Source organism: Loa loa, assembly GCF_000183805.2.
Source record: "Loa loa unplaced genomic scaffold supercont3.303, whole genome shotgun sequence".
Lineage (NCBI taxonomy): Eukaryota > Metazoa > Nematoda > Chromadorea > Rhabditida > Onchocercidae > Loa > Loa loa.
The window spans coordinates 27,896-42,809 of NW_018108483.1; the positions used below are offsets into that span (position 1 = coordinate 27,896).

General features: G+C 32.2%; 3 protein-coding genes across 3 annotated transcripts; 1 reads left to right on the forward strand and 2 right to left on the reverse strand.

Annotated features, from left to right (window-relative positions):
• The first annotated feature begins 2,289 nt into the window (after window positions 1-2,289).
• On the forward strand, window positions 2,290-5,377 carry LOAG_02765 (coatomer protein complex). Its single transcript, XM_003138302.2, has 7 exons — window positions 2,290-2,392; window positions 2,877-3,052; window positions 3,630-3,729; window positions 4,070-4,255; window positions 4,517-4,657; window positions 4,864-4,947; window positions 5,045-5,377. The coding sequence occupies exons 1-7, from the start codon at window positions 2,303-2,305 to the stop codon at window positions 5,159-5,161; spliced, it is 894 nt and encodes a 297-aa protein (XP_003138350.1). The 5' UTR covers window positions 2,290-2,302; the 3' UTR covers window positions 5,162-5,377.
• Window positions 5,378-6,953: 1,576 nt separating this feature from the next.
• On the reverse strand, window positions 6,954-12,060 carry LOAG_02766 (thyroid receptor interactor; the record flags this gene model as incomplete). Its single annotated transcript, XM_020446119.1, has 13 exons — window positions 6,954-7,198; window positions 7,609-7,808; window positions 8,006-8,058; window positions 8,314-8,413; window positions 8,614-8,753; window positions 8,827-8,878; window positions 9,139-9,321; window positions 9,940-10,115; window positions 10,425-10,641; window positions 10,977-11,137; window positions 11,392-11,515; window positions 11,702-11,817; window positions 12,022-12,060. The coding sequence occupies 13 exons, from the start codon at window positions 12,058-12,060 to the stop codon at window positions 6,954-6,956; spliced, it is 1,806 nt and encodes a 601-aa protein (XP_020303499.1).
• A 1,014-nt stretch (window positions 12,061-13,074) lies between these two features.
• LOAG_02767 (hypothetical protein) lies at window positions 13,075-14,702 on the reverse strand (the record flags this gene model as incomplete). Its single annotated transcript, XM_003138304.1, has 2 exons — window positions 13,075-13,338; window positions 14,625-14,702. 2 exons carry the CDS (start codon window positions 14,700-14,702, stop codon window positions 13,075-13,077), a joined length of 342 nt encoding a protein of 113 aa, XP_003138352.1.
• Window positions 14,703-14,914: the final 212 nt, after the last annotated feature.

Below are 14,914 nucleotides of genomic sequence, written 5' to 3' on the forward strand. Positions count from 1 at the left end.
AAAGAAAAAGAAAGAAACTTTTTGCTAATTTATTTACTTTTTCATCAGTTTTTTAAATTATTAAAATTTCTTCTTTTGTAAAACTTTACACAATCAATTTTTTGATATCTCTCTCAAATGATAAAAAATGACTTCGAAAAAAAAAAGAAGAAATCATCTAGAACGAATGCATGTAATGGAAATTTAATATAAAATCGAAATACTATTTACAGAAATTGTTAATTATCAATGGAAAAAAAAAGATGAAATCGTTAATTATTAATTAAACATGATAAAAAATTAATAGAATGAATTAAATGAAATTCAACACTCAAATCTTAACATTATTAAGGAAGATTTATGTGATGACTAATTGTTTTGGTTTAGTTCAAATAATATGACCTAGTAATAAATGTACTTCCTAGTTTATTTTCAATATTTTTTTGCAAAATTGTACACACAATTTTTTTTCTCTCTTTTGTAAGTTAATTTAACAATTAATTAATTACAAATCATATATACCCATCTACCTTGTAATTCTTCTAAAATTAAATTAAAAATTTTGTTTGTATTATTTGAAAGAAGATGGAGAAAAAAAAAAGTGCAAACTGATAAACAACTGATTAAATGATTCGTTATTAATTACTTCTATAATTGTCCAGTAAAGTGACAATAAATAAGTGTTACAATTAAATAAATAGAATAAATGAATGAAATTTAAAATATCCTTCCTAACAATAAAATGTTTCAATAAAAATCTTCAAATGGATGATAAATTTGAAAAAAATTAGAAACGGGAAAATAACAAAATTTTTGGAAAATTAAACGAAAATTACTTTTCTTTGAAACTAATTAATTAATTGATTAATCTAATTAATCCATTCCACTTTCCATTTTTTCTTTTTTTTCTTAAACAAAGAGGATGTAATAATTTAAATATACTTTTAAATTTGTTCCATTCTTCAACATTTTCTTTATTCAATCTTTTCTTATTTCACACTTTGTTCACAATCTTATTCTCATCAAAATTTCTACAAAATTGTTTGTTACAAAAGATAAATGCATGGATGAAAATAAAAAATTACAAAATACACTTAAATAATCACAATACTTCTCTCTAATTAGTCTAATTAATTCACTCCATCTCTTCCTACCTGCATTGATTCAAATAAAAGGAAAGGAAATTCCTCATGATTATAACGACACTTTGATTTTTCAATTTTTTAATTTTACTTTATTTTTTAAATAATTTGGAATTTCATGAAAAAAAAAAGATAAACGATTTTCAGAAATGACATCAGATTGTTGTTTTTCTCTTCAAGTTTAACATTACTTTGAAAATTAGACAGTAAGCCAACAATTCAACAAAATTAAGACTGAAGTTATTGCAAAAAATTGATTGAATATATCATACCGTAAGTTAATGAATATAAATGAATTGTTTGACATTGTCAATTACTATTTGTACTAATTTTTTAGTATGCAAATTAAAGAGACAAAAAAAATGCGATCTGCATAATTAATTTAAGAATTTTAGACGCTATAGGAATTAAAATCAAGAATTTAAATGGAAAATTTTGAAATAAATGTAAGTGAAATTTTGATTCAAATTAAGCTATATAAGTATAAAATGCTTAACGCTTAAAAAAAATGCTTTTGCTTTTTGCTTTTTTTAAAAATGCTTTTTTTAAAATGCTTAAAAAAAAATAAATTGCCCAACGCTTTTTTTTTAGTTAACTACAATAGTGTGAAACTTTTAATGAGTTGAAGATTTTCGATTTAAAAAAAAAAAATTCTTTTAATATTTTAAGTTTCGAAGCTAACATACTTACAAACAAACAGAGTTACACAATGGGAACATAAAATTTTATTAAGTAATTCAAGGAAGCTGTATTTATTAAGATTCAAAACATTTCAAATCTAAAATAGTGGCAATAAATTTAATTTGAATATCTAACATCAGAATATTCAATATAACATAAAACAATCATGGTCCCCAGATTTGCATAATCGTATATCACGCACGTGATCGTATGCAACGATCAATTAGCACTTTGTCTCATTCGTTTTTGATAATTTTGTCTAAGGTGAATTTTCTTATGTGATTTAATACCACGTTTCGTACCCATCTGAGCAGATTTATTTAACAACTAATATCTACGTGTCTTACGCTTCTGAACATTCAAGTTTTCAGACATGTTGGTTCAGTATAATTTGGTCTTCCGTATCTTTGGTTCGACATACGTGAATTTTTAAATATGTTAAAAAAAACATAATTAACCGATGTTTAAATTTTAAATTAATCACTGTTTGCAGTTTAGCAATGACCAAAGCAGATGATGTGGATCATTTGTTTGAAGTACGCAATAATTTTTTCCTCGGTGCATACCAAAATTGCATTAATGAAGCACAAGTAAGCTTTTCGAATCTAAATTTTAAATTGTCTGGGAATACTTCCTATATCTTATGCTTATTGATATTTTTCTCGTAACAGCAGGACACAAATATAATCATTAATTATCGTAGTTTCTATCAATTCATTTTCTGGTTATGCAGTCTCAGTAGTAGTGTGCATAATAAAATTAGGCTGGCGTTTTAATCTTTGGGATATTCTGTTTAGCAGACTGTAAAACTGTCTAAGCTTTACAATTCTTACTGCATTCAAGCAGTTGGGAAAAAATTTTCGGATGAAGATAATTTTGTTGCAGTTTCTGTAAATGCGGCTAATATATATGCACCTTTTTATGCTTCACAGTTGTTGCATTAATTTCAGCATGTTTATGAAGGAAAACCTATGTTGGTAATTGAAAATTGTGTCTTATTAGCACTTACTTCATTGGTACAGTTTCTTTTCTCATCTTCTTTTTTTTAATGAAGAAGATCAATCATTTTTACAGAATTTACGAATAAAAGAGGAAAGTGATAAGCTGTTAAAGGATGTTTACATGTACAGAGCATATATCGCACAAAATAAGTCGAATTTAGTGCTAACTGAAATAGAAAAACGTTCAACCTCACCTGCTTTAAGAGCAGTTCGACGTTTCGCAGACTATGTAGCCAATCCAGATAAAAGGTAAGAGGTGATGATTTCACAAATGAGTCTTTTAGAAAAAGTTCTGAAAGACCCTCTTCCATTCCGAAGGGGTTTTTTTAGATGAAATGCAGAATATTTGGATGAATAATTAATGGCATTTTTCCTTTTTTCATTTTTTGTTTTTTGTTTCTTTTTTTTTCAAGAAGGTAAACGTTATAATTTGGAGGCTAATGGAAATCATTCGTAAACCGGAATGGATTTCGTTTTTGTTAGAGATCCAAGAAGCTTTCTAAATTTTTAGTGTCATGCACATGCTTTAGTTGTAGCATCTTAGAAAGAAATGGTGGGTGTTAACTTCTGAGAACTGTTTGGATCTCTGGGAAAGCCGTTAATCATACGCCGTAGAATACCAGAATTAAATAATAGAAACACTTTTCATCTCCTGTATTGTCATTTAAAGATTTTCCATTCATCAGACTCTCTAAAGTCACTGTAAAACTTCTCTCGCCTCAGAAGGTTAATTTTATGCCTTGTTAAAGTCAGAAAAAGACGCTTTTACGTGTCATCTTGCCTGCTAGTTGTCTATTTCTTATTTTTTAGTCGTTGGATCTTTCAGAACAGCAATAATGAAAGAATTTGAAACGGAACTTAACGAAGAGATTCCTCACGACGATACTGTTTTATTATTGGCAGCTCATATGTACATTCATGAACAGGTATGTATTTTTTCCTATCCTTACTTTTGAGGATGCTCTTAGTTTTCGTATTTTTTCCTCTGCTTACTGCAGCAGCAATTATATTAGTGATTCAGAACTTTGAAATCCGATATAATTGTGTTAATTCAGTTTATTTCGTGTTTGCAATATTGGCATATATGGTTTCTGTGAATTTTTTTCTTTTATTTTCAAAAACACGGTTGATATTTTTAAACCGAGGAATTACGACTGCAAAAAAAATTTAGCCCATATAAATTAAATTTAAAATTAAGTGGGAAAATCAGTCTTTAGACATTTCTATGTATTTAATTTCACAACGTTAGTTTTTCATAGCTTTCAGAATGTGGAAGAAGCATTACGTTTGCTGCATCAGTGTGATTCTTTGGAAAGTAAAGCATTGACTGTACAGTGTTTACTAAAGATCGATCGAGTTGATTTGGCTGTGAAGGAGATCAAAAAGATGCAAGAAATAGATGAAGATGCTACTATAACTCAGCTTGCGCTTGCCTGGGTCAATATCGCGCTTGTTAGTTCCTGTTGAATTGCGAAATTCTGATATTTTTCTCTGAACATCAACTATTGAAGCAAATTAGTTTTTTCATGAAGCATTTTGAAGCCATAATGAAGTTATCGGATCTACATCTAGCAGTTTTTCCCAAGAATTGAGATTTATGGAATGGAGTGTTGTAGCATATAGTTCCCATCAAATTTCGTTACGAAAGTACTTCCCCTTCGCTGATACTTGCGATATTCTGGAAGTTGTTATGTTTTACCCCTATGCTTCCAGGGGAAAGATAAACTGAAAGATGTATTTTATGCTTATCAAGAGATGATAGATAAATATGGTGCAACACCGCTTTTACTAGTTGCTCAGTCATCGAGCCTAATTCAACAACAAAAATACCAGGAAGCAGAAAAACTACTTCTAGTTAGTTTAAATTTGATTTCAAGAATGTATTGTGTAGTTATTCCATATCTGTGATGGACAATGTTAAATAATTAATATGGAGTGCCCGAAGTTTCCACGTTTCCTTTTGCATCAGAAACTTTTTATGACGAATGTTTTTACTGGAAGGACTTCAGCTAAGACAATATTTGGATACGTGTAAAGAAAGATATGCATGTATTTTTCAGGAAGCACTGCAAAGAGATGCCAACAATGCAGAAGCAATCATAAACTTGGTTGTTGTTAGCCAATATCTCGGAAAAGCACCAGAAGTAAGCAATTTCAACTGGAATAAAACATATTCCTGTTGAAATATGTTCTATCTATGGCAAACCATTCCCGGAATAGAACATTTGAGTTGCATTTCAGGTGACCAGTCGCTATATCAATCAGTTAAAGGAAGGCTTTCCAAATCATCAATGGACTTTGGATTACATTGCTCGTGAAAAAGCTTTTGAACGAGTTGCATCGGAAGCGGGAGTTTAAATTGATCGTACTCATTTCTTTTTTCTGTGATCATTGTTAATAATTTATTCCCAAATTTACAAGATAAATCTCTTAAAATCAATTGTTGTACGAACGCTTCATCCGGGTGGCCGAAAATATCTTCGACGGTGACGCTGCAATCAGTGCATCACGTTCAACCTTTCATTCACTGGGGAGTGTTTCTCTCTCCAGTTCAGTTTAGCCTATTTCCATTAGAATTGCAATATAAAAGTACTGTTATAAGTTCATTTGAGCTTCCTTTCATTTCCTTCATGTATTACAGAAAGTGCATTCGCCGTTCAAAGAAACTGGGGAAGAAAATGTCGAGAAATTCGAGTAAAACAGAAACAAAAAAATGTAAATATTGGAAAAGTAAGTTGGGTAAATCATCTGCGCAACACTTTCAAATATCTAGAGAATGTCGCTATACACATCAAGGAGTTCGAAAAGAACTCTGAAGTGATGTAACCCCAGGGTACTCTAAATTGTATACTGAATTGGGGGACCCTGGCTCAGTATGAGATGCGCCTGTTCTGATTTGTTCGACTTGTAGTTGAATGGTGGAACGAGTAAACGAGTACATTTTACGGGATGATGATCCGATCCTAAAATCTTTAAACTGTATTTGTCAAATTGGTATCGAGCAGTTTGTTTTGTTTCATTTGTACAGGAGTGGTTCATCTGAATTGGTTATAATGGCAGCTCCCATGCATTGTTTCATCCTAGTCTTATCTATCTGATTTCGTTTTGGGAATTGTCTCTCTCAATTCCAAAGAGAATAATCTTGTAAAGGACCATTGTGAATGCAGATTACAACAACGAAGTCATATTGATGAGAAAGAAAAGTCTTTGTTGACACATACCAGTAAGCATATCTCCAAACATGAACAATAAACATTGTTAGTGGGAGTAAACTGGGCAGCAAAAAGTAAATAACGACTTAAAAGAAGCATAGGAGTAACCAACAGTAGTAATTTGTAGCAGAAGTATTAACATTAATGATTGAGCCAAAAAGAACACATTCAGCTCGATGATAAAACTTAAGAAACGCTTACAGAGCGAGCGATACAACAGTTCCACCAACTTATGCAATAATTAAAAGTGGAATGACCCGAACTCCACCTATACATAACAATAGTATATAATCTCGAGATAAACATAAACATGTGAAATAAACAAAATAGTAAAGATGGCGTAACTTTGCAAAATAAATTTTTGAACCAAAGTGTAACATAAAAAAGATTGTTCCTGCTCAATGATAACGCGCATGCACTCAACAGACATATTAATTAAAAACTAAATATATTAAATTTAGAAGTCCAAATATTGAGCATTTCAACTTGTAAAATCAAAATACATGCACAAGCTAACATTTTAATCAAACTAAACAAGCGGTGTTAACAAGTTGAAGCCTTGTCTTAAAATCTAAAAAGAAATATTGCTAAGTAGACATGATTAGTTTGACCAAGTACCATCATAGCTCAATGATTTTTAGCAACAGTACTAACCGAGAAGTACCAAGATAATCCGGTACATATAGATTTTGAACGATGCTTAATAGATAAATACAGGGGGAGTTAGTATTATCCAGTTAACAGTACTACTTGTAAAATGTCATCAATCTTGCAGCACCCAATAAAAATAAAAAGAAAAAAAAATCCATTTTATTATACCATATGAAAACGACCTGCAGTTCACTTTTTTTATTTCGAAACAATAAAAAACGGTCTAAGCTCGTTCGACTCTATGACCAAACAAAAAATTACATTGGTATCTGATCTTGATCAGTACACTAATCAGGATACCATCTACACTGTAAGTAAGATGTAGGGACGAAACCCTCACGCGCCGATGAAACATGCCTAACTCGAGTCCAACCATCTCCTTCGTCTCTTTCTAACAGTATCATTTCATCACCTTCTTCCATAGCCATTGTCCCCTCACTGCCACCTTCAAATGCATACAATGCAGTGCAGGTGCCTAATGCTGGCATATCGCATTCTTCGTACACCTCTGATTTCTCGACTATTGTTGCTTCTAAATTATCCATTAATCATCAGCATTTAGACGAAACATAACATGACAAAATTATTTCTAGAATCTGTTTTGTCCTAATGTTATCATCCCACTTTTTAAGCGTACAACGATTAGATTACAAATTTTGATAATCTAAATTTCATTTCTCATTAATATACAATGATGTATGTAACGAAGAAGGAAACTCCCGCTCAAAAAAAAAAAAAACAATACATTTAGCAGTCAACCGCTCATTTTTCAATCATGAAATCAGTATTAGTAGGGCAAATTACTTTAATTTAGTAGTTTTTAACTTTCTTGAGAAAAATCCGAACAATTTGTATAATTAAGAATTGAGTCAGGCTGTACTATTAGAAGAAGTTATCATTCATTTTCAACAGCTCTGAAACATAAAATGAAATGGAACAAACTCTTCGCAGATTCAGGTGAAGTTGCTTTCTGATGGCTAACAATAGGAACTGAACCATCTGACGAGATCGACTCTTCTGAATAAGATGAACGATGAATACTGACTGTAGTATTCGGAGTTGATATTTGACGTGGAGAAGACTGTGAAGGCGTACTCAGTCCTGACTGACACGGAGGAGGCGGTCTAGTTGGAGGTTCCGATCTGTAAATGCTAGAGAAGATAAAAACTTTTCCTAAATGAAGCAGTAAAGACCATAAGGATGATTAAAGATAATTGTAGTAAAGTGTTCCCGAGTCCCTTAGTAAAGTACAAAAAATGAATACATATGCTAAGAATCTGTTCTTGATCTTCTACAATCATGAACGATAACTAACATTATAACTGGACTATGAACATACCCGATAATTGATATCGGTATATTCAGTTCGGTCTGAGCTTCTGATAGCATAGCCTGAAACGAACATATGAATTCCACTTGCACTTGCCTAAATATTCCTTACATGCACTAATGATCCCCCTTCCTTACGCAGAAATTTTATTCGCCTATCAGTGCACTGACATGAATAAAAAAGTCGGATGAATTAAATACTGTAGGTAGACTAACAACAAACTTAGTATTATACAAACAAACTGAAAAACGACCTTTCGAAATTGGATTAATGAAACAACTTAATACAAAAAGCAATCAGAAAATGAAAGAACATGCCTTGTACTTTGCTAGTTGCTGGTTTAGAGCTTCATATTTTTTCGTATAAACTACAATTTCCGAATCCACATCACTTGCATTACCTAATTTTGGATTGTCCCTGTAAATCAATCACACGTTCATTCAAGTTAAAACACGAAACATACGAGATAAATAAATGTGGTCATCAGGTGAGTTCAATTCACCAATTAACAACCAGGAGTTTTAGCAGCGGTCAATATTAACAAAATATTGATAAATCTTCTAATTCGAATTCGGCAAAGGAGTAAATTATAGTGAAATGGTCAAGTTACCACGTACTTATAAACTTGTAACATTTTCGCAGCCCCTTCACGACTTTGTTGATTTTTTGCAATTTCTTTTTCAATATTTTCAATTTCATGTTGCAATCTTCGACACCTTTGTTGTGGTGGATAACAACGAAAGTCAATGGTACCATCCTGAATTCAAATTCACTAACTGATGAGAACGACGTCTAAAAAAAAGATGCTGTGGGGGATCAATCAATATTACATTATGAAGATTCGATTTTCGACAATGAGGGAAATGTCCTACTCCGATATTCCTAAACGATCATTTTCTAAGCAGAGTTCAATATATTGGATTTATTGTGGATTTAATGTATGTTTCGGCTACGAAAACTGATGGGCAAATGATTTATATCGTTGATGTCTAGGATCAGACGGCTAGCTTTCGCTAGGCTCCCGATCTAGACCATCTTATTTACAAGTTATTATAATCTACCTAATTCACGAGACAATTAGTTAGTTTCTGAAGACAATTAGTTATCCAATTTAAAGTCGCCTAAACCATCATTAAAGCAACCTTTCTTGAATGATTGCTGCCTCGAAAAAGCCCCATACTAGGTTTTCGATTGATTCGCACCATCGAACCATTTTTATTGGCCTTTTCATCGTATCCACACTACTTGTACCTTCACTGGTGATAATTGCCGATGGAGCGCCGAAATCTTCAAAGGTGAACGGCTGCGGATGCGCATAGCCTGATCTACAAACAAACAACACGATGACTTGAACAAACAATATTTCACATAAGTATTTACTTAAAAATGATACAATGATAATGATTCCTTTTACAAAAGGAAATTAGAGGAAACTTGAACTAAGTGATTGAGCAAATAAGTAATGTCACCTGAGTTACACAAAATTAAATAATAATAAAGGTGTAATTCATAAGTCAACAAGACAAAAAAAAAAAAGGAAAAACTGGATAGAGGACAAGACAAATATGAAGAAAAAAGCCAGAGTATGCCAGATTTGAAAAACTTGTTTTTTGAATATGCCTTTGAAAAAGGCATATTCAAATCCTTTTGATTTGAATATGAACACTCTTAGTAGTTTTTGAAAATCAATGCGATGTGCTATTGTGAAAATTATTTTTGTTTAAGGGATGACATATATTTCTATTCCTCATAAAAGTACACCAATTCTATACTCCCATCAGTCTATATTGCTATCTGTCTTTTCCTCACTATGACTGGCAAGAGGTTGCATGCGGCGTCTATCTTTATATGTGGGTCACTTACCTGCCAAACCTGACTATTTTTATAGTTTCAATTCTTTTTTCAACACATCCATGGCCTCGAAAATTTCAAGAAAAACGAACCTGTAATGCTCAACAACACTAGCACTATCGTTCAAAGGTGATATAGATTGAGCAGCTTTTCTCATATCATCGTAGCATCGTTGGATTATATTCATCACCCTAGTTTCCACTTCGATACCTTGCAACATTAGTGATTTAGTTTCGCTAATTCGCTCCTCATCAACTGCTCTCAAACGCTGTAACATAATCAATGACCGTATCTACTACATTGAAATGCAAATCCTCACAGAAGAAAAATCAATATTAAACGGAAAGAATTCCCATTAAAAATGAATTTTAATTGAAACCTTCTGTACACCTCATTCATTAAATTGTTGCTAATGAGGACTAACCCTAAACTATTCGAACTCCTTGCCTTACTTTCCTGTGAAAAGCAAATACCTCGCTAAAATGCCTCGTCGCATGAGTAGAAAAATAAACACAATTAAGAAATAATTGCAACCAAAACGAGAAAACACTGAAGAAATCATGAGCGATTAGCAAACCTCCAGTATCTGTGGTAATAACTGATTGTAATGTTGATGCTGCTGTTGATTTGTAGCTTGGAGTGCATGTGCATAATTCTGTTTCGCATCTTCACATATTTGTGTCCTTTGCATCGCGTTATTTTTGGCTCTTTCCAGGTCTGCCCGTGACAGATCCATATTTTTTTCAGCTTTATCGTATTTTAAATGAGCCACTTCGGCCTCTTTGAATGTCTTGCTATAAAATCATTTTTTTTAAACACAACACAACAAGTCTCGTATTGAAATATTTAATTCGCCAATTCTTTCATTATAACACCTCAGCTAAATGGCCTATCCATTAATATATCAGTACTCATGCGATGTTTTCAAGATCACTACCAGATCCCACCCCTTTGCAGGATAAAGAGGAGACTATAAAGAGGAGCTATTTAATACTAACGAATCTGCCGTAGCACCCACACTTCCGAAAATAACTCAGATACCAATCATTAAAACATTTAATTTACCCATCGGTTAAACTGCTAGCATTTATTTAAAAACTTGTATGAGAATGGAAAGCAAAGAATCTACCAGTAATTCTTTTGAAATTTGAACATATTATCGATGGAAGCATTCAGGACACCATTAATAATATGTAGCTCATTCAAATGGTTTTTGCGGGCTGCGCGAAGTGCAGCACATTTTGCTAGTAAAGCCGGGTGAATATCTTTCCTCAGGCCTTCCGCAATGACCTGCAATTACTAGATGGGCTGTATATAAGAATGCACAAGTTGTAGGTCAAGAACTTTTAATTCCAAAGTATAGCCAATTTTACACAAAATATGTTCCAACCAACAAATTGTGCATCTGAACTTGAACTGAAACATGAGGATAAATTACAACAAAAAAATACAACTTTTAAAACTTCAAGGAGAAATCACATAGCGAAATAATTTCATTTGTGTGCAAATCTTGAATATTAAAGTCTTTGTATAATCGAAATAACCTCGTGTTGACCGGCAAGACTTTCAACTTCATGCAAAATGGAATGAAATGAACTGAGAAATGTGTAAGCTTTGGCTAACTCTTCATCTTCTTTTTTCTTCCCCAAATTCTTTTTCACCAAAGCTCTACAAAGATAAGAATATTTTCGGATTTGAAATATTATTATACGGTTGGTAGCATTAACATTACATACCACATATCTCATGAATTATCTATGTGTGTGTCAAGACGATCACAGAAATAAAAATGGATAAAGATGGAAATGTGGTAAATAGAACAAAAGATTTTAATTAAAAAATTCAAAATCTTACCTCAACCTAGCAGCATATTCATCCTCAATTGCAGCTCTTTCTTTTAGGAACATTCCATATTTCTCCAAACTTTCAATACCTTTTTGTGTATGAGAAGCCAAAATATCTATCTGGTCCTAAATTACGCAGTTCCTCATCAATTCGCCAGAAATTTTAAACTCTTTTTTAACGTTGGAAAAAAACGAATTCCCCAGGTCTTACCAGTGGTCACATGAACAAAACTACCATCCAGAATTACTGCTTTACTCCGAATACTATCCGTTTTTTTTTGCTTTTCCTCCCAGATATTCTTTTAAAACTTCACAAAAAATATTTTTTACCCATAAATCGGCCCAACTTGCCGCAGTGGATGTCGCCATTATCTGATACGATATTGCCCATCAAACGTTACCACCCTGCAATATAAACTTTATTGTGCAAGCAACAGAAATTGATAACAAAGTGTAAATTTCTGAGGCGTAACGGATACATGTTTGATAACATTTAATTACTGTCACTTATGATATAATGAAAAAGTCAACCATGCGAATGAGTTCCATAAATTGGAAAGACGCGAAACGGCTTCAAGCGAAATAAATTTTCCGCATGAAAGCACAAAAATTGTAGCATCTATTCGAAGTAAACTTTGGAATTTCAGAATGAGCAAGCTATTTGAAACTGCAAATTCTCTCAAAATATGGCTACATATATGCGAACTTCACGTGCAAGCACTTTCTCACACATGTATATGATTCGTAAGAAGACTATCGATAGTACTGAAACCTCTTCTTTCGACCAACTTGTCAATCTCTAAGACGACCAATCCCTTATTATCTAGATCACACAAGGGATTTAGCTGTGTTAAATTGGTTAATTACACGTACCATATATAAAGACCTGATTGCTTAATTAGTTCATATACCTAAATCACGTAAGGGTTTTACTTATCTATTCATATATATCACTGAAAATAAATGTCAAATTACATATATTATTGAAAATACCTTTCTAGTTTTCGCCTACACACGTCGTGAAAAATATAAATTCACATAAATTTTTTAAAAAAAAACAAGTTTTTTTAATAAAAGAAAGAAAACAGAAAAAACACGTAAACATAATTCACATAAATTTTTTTATCAGGTAATAAATCATGATGTAAAGGAACTTTTCTCAAATGAATATTTAGAAATAGTGAAAGTTAACCGAACTTAGTGACAAGTGCACTCCTATAACGAGCGCTATATAAACCACTCGTGTATCATAATATCAATGTGATGTAATCCAAACAATGCAAACAACCATTTTTCCTAATGGATTTTGTGAATGAATGAGCGGTAGTAGCAGTTATTTTGAGGTATGCAAGTAAAAATCTTTACTCATTTTTATTCCTTTCATCACAAACCAAAAGAAGTGAACAGATGGACAAAATAGGCAGATAGATATACAGAATTAGACGGACAAAGCGATACATGAATACACAAATAGATGGAAAATGATGAAACTGGCCAACCGAATCGATAGCCGAATGGAGACATTCGATAGCGTGCGAACAGTTTAGCAAGAAGAGGAGAAGAGGATGAGCAGGAGCGGTCTTGTCTTCTTGTTTCATCGAGGACAGGACAATCTCTCTCTTTCTCTCTCTTCTTCTCCCCATTTTTCTATGTCCCTCAAAAGAGAAGATCATTCATTCCCTTTGGACCTCAATTCATTTCACTTTCATGACTCATCCCTCTCTCTCTGTCTCTCTCTCTCCCTCCCTCCTCTCTCTCTCTCTTTCGTTCTTATTTTTTTTTATTATTCTTTCCTCATATGAGTGGATATATTTCATCTTAACAAAGGATATTACTCTTATATAATTGCTTTCTGTGTAGTAAATCAGAGAGAGAATTAAGAAGGGGAAAATAAAATGAAAGTGAGTGTCCGATACAAATCATTATATTTAATGTCCCTTATCGTATTAAAGAGGGACATATTCCTGTTATTCTTTTATTCAAATGATATTTTTATATCTCTAAGCAAAGATTTAATAATATTTCATTATTTGTGAAATTTCTCGTCTAATCTCGAATTACAACCAATCGGAGAGAAAGGGAGAGAGAGGGAGAGAAGGAGAGAAATGTATTCATTGTATCAGATGGCAAAGAATTAATATTGTTTTTATTTTCAACTGTCAAATTTCATTTCATATTTCCCATTTCGTTGCAACATTCCTGAGTAGGCAAACTTTAAGAAGGAGGAGAGAGAGAGAGGAGAGAGAGAGAGGGAAGGGATGATGTATGAGTGTTAAGAATCACATCTGATCTTCCTCAATAATCATGTGATATATTAGTTATTACTGGAAGTGGACTGATCATGATACATCGTTTATTATCAGTTGAGGTTAAAGTTTTAGAATGATTCGGTTAGAAGTATTCCCAATAGACCTATTGATTTTATCAAATTTCATTCCTAGAATTATGTACTCTGTTATTCGTTAATATTATTTTTATCAATATATCGTTGAGTTCTTTTCATCTTTTGCTTTCCCGCTTTCGATGCTTATTAAAAGTATCATATAACCTTATCTTTAGCAATATTGTAATACTTTTATCATATATTTAATATTAAAGAAAAGAAGAAAAGAAGAATGTGAGAAAGGAAAGAAGAAAATGTAATTTGAAGAAAAAAAAAGTTTGATAAAATGACACATAAAGATTAGTTTAAGATACAATAAAAAGAAAACAAAACAAAATGAAAAGAACATGAAACATTGGGAAAAAAGAAAGAAAAAGAAATAAAGGAAAATGAAAATATCGATGTCATATGAAAAGTAGTTGATATCATACAAATTCCTTTTTCTTTTTCTTCGACAAGTACATTATTTGCATGGATTTTTTTCTTTCTTTCTTTTTTTTTCCTGTCAACCACTTTGTCAACTTTTAAGCAGACAACTAAACTAACTAACCCTATTGCACTCTATTCTACCCCACTCAACACCATTCCATTCCACTTCACTCCATTTCATTCCTACATTTTGTGCCATCCCAACCATCCATCCATCCACAATCTCTCATTTTGGTGTAATGAACTTTTCAAAAAAAAAAAAACAAAGAAAAGAAATGTAAATTTTTTTTTTTTAAACATTTAACAGGAAATGAACAAAACAGAAATTGGAAATGATATATCACCAAGGAAACGAATGAAATACGTATCCAAGGTAATGTAAACATTTAAATATACGCTTAAACAAATACG

Excerpts from the sequence above, each read along its gene's own strand:
- LOAG_02765 (XM_003138302.2), top strand. The coding sequence starts at position 2,303 with ATGACCAAAGCAGATGATGTGGATCATTTGTTTGAAGTACGCAATAAT. Across the intron at positions 2,393-2,876 it reads ATTGCATTAATGAAGCACAA|AATTTACGAATAAAAGAGGA; the intron begins GTAAGCTTTTCG and ends TCATTTTTACAG. Across the intron at positions 3,053-3,629 it reads GTAGCCAATCCAGATAAAAG|AACAGCAATAATGAAAGAAT; the intron begins GTAAGAGGTGAT and ends TGGATCTTTCAG.